This window comes from Scylla paramamosain, chromosome 25, assembly GCF_035594125.1.
Source record: "Scylla paramamosain isolate STU-SP2022 chromosome 25, ASM3559412v1, whole genome shotgun sequence".
NCBI classification, from domain to species: Eukaryota; Metazoa; Arthropoda; class Malacostraca; order Decapoda; family Portunidae; genus Scylla; species Scylla paramamosain.
In genome coordinates, this window is record NC_087175.1 from 4,735,001 (window position 1) to 4,740,000 (window position 5,000).

Genomic DNA, 5,000 nt, shown 5'->3' on the forward strand with positions numbered 1-5,000 from the left:
AGTAGGAAATAAAGAAGAATGATGAAAATTGTAAGATTAATAAACTTAAAATAAAACCATTTGATAAACTTACACTTAATTAAAAAAAAGAAAAAAAACGAAGGAAACTAGGAAAAAAAACAAAGAAAAGTAAAAGCATCAGAACTTTTAACAAACACAAAAAAAGAAAAAAAGAAAGAGAGAAAGAAAGAAAAGAAAAATACGAAAAAACAAGGAAATCAAGGAAAAAAACACTATAAAACATTCCAACAAACACCAAAAAGAAAGAAAGAAAGAAAGAAAGACAGACAGAAAGAAAAGGAAGAAAGAAAGAAAGTAAAATCACAAGAAAAAAACAAAGACAAGAAACAAAAATCAAACTTTACAACAAACAACCAAGAAGAAAGAAAGACAGAAAAAAAAGAAAAAGAGAAAGAAAGAAAGAGAAGAAGGAAAAAAAAAGAAACAAGTAAAAACACAAAGACGAAGCAGCATCAAAACTTAAAAAAAAACGAAAGAAAAAAATAAAGAAGAGAGAGAGAGAGAGAGAGAGAGAGAGAGAGAGAGAGAGAGAGAGAGAGAGAGAGAGAGAGAGAGAGAGAGAGAGAGAGAACGAACAACTTTTACTCACCATTTTTGAAACTGAAGAAAACAGTGAACCAAAACAAACCAGGTATTTCTTTTCTATTACAATTACTACTAATACACAGCAGTAGTAACAGCAAGACTTCTAAAACGGCCTTAAAAACAACTTAAAAACCCTTAGAACTTCTTGTCAATTATACTAGTAACGGTGGTGGCTGTGAAGGTGGTGGTGGTGGTGGTGGTAGCGTGGGGCAAGACGGAGAAGCAGAAACGTGCGTCCTCTTCCCTCCACCTTCACAGGGTTACTGAGCGTCTGGGAGAGTGGCTGGGTTTATGTAGCTTGACCTTCTACCTTCTGTCTCTCTCTCTCCTCCTCCTCCTCCTCCTCCTCCTCCTCCTCCTCCTCCTCCTCCTCCACATGGTTCTTCCCCTTTCTTCCTTCTCTTGTACCTCGGTTCTTTTCCATAATCTCTCTCTCTCTCTCTCTCTCTCTCTCTCTCTCTCTCTCTCTCTCTCTCTCTCTCTCTCTCTCTCTCTCTCTCTCTCGATATCCTGTGTTTCCCAGGTGACTTCCTTCCTACTCTACGTTATCTTTTTTTTTGTGTACTTTCCTCTTTTCATTACACACACACACACACACACACACACACACACACACACACACACACACACACACACACACACTTCAGAAGATAAAAAGGAGGAAGAGAAGAAGAAGAAGAAGAAGAAGAAGAAAGGGGGACTAATAGTTGCTACTGCAACAACAACAACGACGACGACAACAACAACAACAACAACAACAGCAGCAACAACAACAACAGCAACAACAACAACAACAATAACAACAACAACAACAACAACAACAACAATGACAACAACTGCTGCTGCTGCTGCTGCTACTACTACTAGTACTACTACTACTACTACTACTACTACTACTACTACTAATACTACTACAACTACAACTACTACTACTACTATTGCTACTACTACTACTACTACTACTACTAATAATAATAATAATAATAATAATAATAACAACAACAACAACAACAACAACAACAACACAACAACCACCACAACAACCACCACCACCACCACCACTTCCACCACCACAACCAACAACAACAACAACAACAACAGTCATCACCACCACCACCACCACCAGCGTCATCACCACGTCACTGTCACACGTCCGGCCACTGTCAGCCACGCGTGTTCATTTCCGGTGCGTTACGCTGCTTTGTCACCTTCCTCGGGTCACGTGATGTTACCTGTTGTCTTTTCCTAATGTAGTTATTAACATTCTCTCATATGATTCATTATATTTCTCATTAATTTTGTTTCTTTTTCCTCTTTCGCAATATTTTTTTTCATTATTTATTATTTCTTTCATTATTTTCCTCTTTCTCTCTACTTATTTATCTTTCTTTCACTTTCATTCTCATTCTTGCAATTTCATCATTTATTTTTCACTTTATTTCTCTTTTCTTTTTGTTTATGTTTATTCGTTTCCTCTTTTATTGTTTTTTTTTCTTCTTTACTTTATTTTCCCCTTTCTACATTTTTTCATTATTCTTTTCCTTATTTTTTCCTCTTTTTGTTTATTCATATTTGTTTATCATATTTTCTTTCTTTTTTTTCGTTTTCTTTCTTCTTTCTCTAACAAATATAATGTCTTTCACATCTGCATTATTTGTTATTTTATTCATTATTTTTCTCTTCTCTGTTTATTCACATTTGTCCGCTATCTGATTCTGTTACTTTCTTCTTTTGTTTATTTTCTTCCTTTGCATTATTTCCCTCTCAAATCTCTAAGTGTATTTAATATCTACTTTTTTTCATTTCTTTTCTCATTATCTTCACTCTTTCTGTTTATTTATATTTATCCGCTACTGTTTTCTCATTCTCTCCTTTCTCTTTCATTTTCTTTCTTGTTTATTTATTATCTCCCCTCTTCTAACTTTATTTAACATTAAGTATCATCTTTTTTTTTTTTTTTTCACATCCTTCCTTTCCTTTTTTTTTTTCTTTTTTTTTATTGGATCCGGGTTAGTTTGCTTACTAACTTTTATTATTATTATTATTATTATTATTATTTTTCGTCTCACGCATTCAGGATGTGTTTTGTTTATCCCGCCTCCCCCCCCCCCCCTGGCTGCTAGTTCCGGCCGCCATTGTAGCTACCTTTTGATTGGGTGTGTGTGTGTGTGTGTGTGTGTGTGTGTGGTGGGGGGGGGAAGAGGGGACTACTACTACTACTACTACTACTACCAACAACAACAACAACAAGAACGATACAGTACTCCTATGTTTACAGTCAGTGTGTGTGTGTGTGTGTGTGTGTGTGTGTGTCTGTGTGTGTGTGGGAGGGGGGGGGGTGAGGGGACAACATACGTCTTAATTATCTTTATTATTTTTTAAGATGTTGTAGTTTATTATTATTATTTTTTTATGTATTGTGTTTGGTAAGGGATAAAAAAAAAAAAAAAACTTAAAATAAAACCGTTTGATAACTTAGGCACAAATCAAGAAAGGAAACGAAATGGAAAGAAAAGTTGCTGTGGAAATCTTAAAGGGAAAAAAACTTGACATGAAACTAATTTGATAGCTTGTGCATGAGTCAAGGAAGAAAACGAAAAGAAAGGAAGAGAAACTAAGAAAAAAAAAAAATATACATTAAACCAATTTGATAACTTAGGCGTAATTCAAGAAAGAAAACGAAAAAAAAAGAAGAGACAAAATAAAACAAACAAACATACAAACAAACACACAAACAAACAAACACCATCATAAGTTCCATGTAATACAAGAAGGAAAAGAGAAAGGAAGAAAAGAAAGTTATAAATACAAAAGAAAAAAATACTACTTTAAAAAACACAATATTTACTGTAGTTCTTTCTTTGCTGTGTTTGGCAAGGCACGCTTTATTCCTGTATTTTGAAGCGCTCTTGTTAATCTGTCACTAGAACCATAAAATCACCCTTTAAAACTCCATTAACCTCCCAGTGAGTATTTTCAAAGGCCACAGAGAAGATAAACCGTGTTCTCAAGAGCGTTTCTCCTATCAGTAGTGTAGAAATCTTGTCAATCTGTCACTAGAACCGTAAAATCAAGCTTGAAAACCCGAGTAACGTCAACCACGGCCTCTTCAAAGCAGTGATGGTGGCGCTCAGAAGTGTTTCGGAATGCCACTCAGAGAGATTAGCTGGGTTCTTGTGTTTATTTATCTATTCTTGTTCGGTAAATTCTAAAAAAAAAAAAAATAAAATAAAAAAAAATAATAATGGTGTAAGTGTTTGAAAATATGGTATTCTCCTTCGCCATCTTCAAGTTGCTGTAGTTTTTTTTTTTTTTTTCCGTATTGTTCTTAGCTACACTCCTCTACAATCTTAAAGCAACAGTGACTCAAGAGCTGCACCGTTACAAAGGCGAAACTTAACTTTAAGAGCAACCATAACTCCTGCCGCGTCAAGATCAAGATTCAGAATTGATACCTACTCTGTGCAGGGGATGGTGGTAGGCCGATAGGCGTGACTGATGTGAAACAGGAGGTGCCGAGGGCGTGCGGGGCGTGGAGGGCGGGAGGGGCGTGTAGTGGGGGGCGAGGCCTGCGTGGGGAGTAGGCGGGGACTTGATGGCATCTTCATAACTCGGGGGAAGATCATTGGCATTCATGGTGACCTCTGTAAGTGTAAGGAGTGTGTGGCTCACTGACTCACTGAATGAATGAAGGAATGAATGATTAGATGAAGAACTGACTGACTCACTGACTGACTGACTGAATGAATGAATGAGTAAATGAACGAATGAATGATTAGATGAAGAAGTGATTGACTGACTGACTGACGAAATGACTGACTGACTGAATGACTTAGTGACTGACTGATGAGTGAATGACCGAATGACTGTTGACATATTTAGAACCTCATGTAATTCGAAGCTATTTCGAGCACACACACACACACACACACACACACACACACATGAAATTATCTTGATGGAAATGAAGAATACCATAACAAGAAACAACCATGAATGTGAACCATAGTGAATAATGCAAGGCTGACTAGACACTTACCTCTGTGTGGTGTATATAATCCGTGGAAATCCATCTACTCAGGCTGGTCAACCCACAGCCTCTCCCTTTAACTGTCTGAAGCACACTGCCCTGGGAAACTCTAAGGTTGGGACTGGCATTCACCGCTTCCGACGTAACACAAGCAAACATTTCCTATTTGGTGACAGTAGGAAGGTATTGGTGACTTCCTCGCATCCAGCAGCTCTTCATAGCAGACCTTGGCCCTCGAAAGGCGTAGGGACTGATGGACTGATTGGTAAAGCATGTGTGGTAAAAATTATTAACTTCCATCATACAAATATCATTCAAGGCTTCATAAAGTCCTGTGTTGATATGCAGACTAAGTTTAAATTGG

General features: G+C 37.0%; 1 protein-coding gene across 4 annotated transcripts in view; it reads right to left on the reverse strand.

Annotated features, from left to right (window-relative positions):
- The window catches only part of LOC135113140 (centromere protein V-like), a 40,194-nt gene that overhangs the window by 12,022 nt on the left and 23,172 nt on the right, over nucleotides 1-5,000 (reverse strand). For 2 of the 4 annotated variants that reach the window (XM_064028214.1, XM_064028213.1), the window contains exon 2: nucleotides 4,066-4,250. In XM_064028214.1, the coding sequence (XP_063884284.1) occupies nucleotides 4,066-4,242 (177 nt within the window). In that variant the 5' untranslated portion in view covers nucleotides 4,243-4,250. Of the gene's footprint in view, nucleotides 1-4,065; nucleotides 4,251-4,645 lie in introns of all 4 variants that reach the window. The other 2 variants (XM_064028212.1, XM_064028215.1) reach the window with 2 other exon arrangements.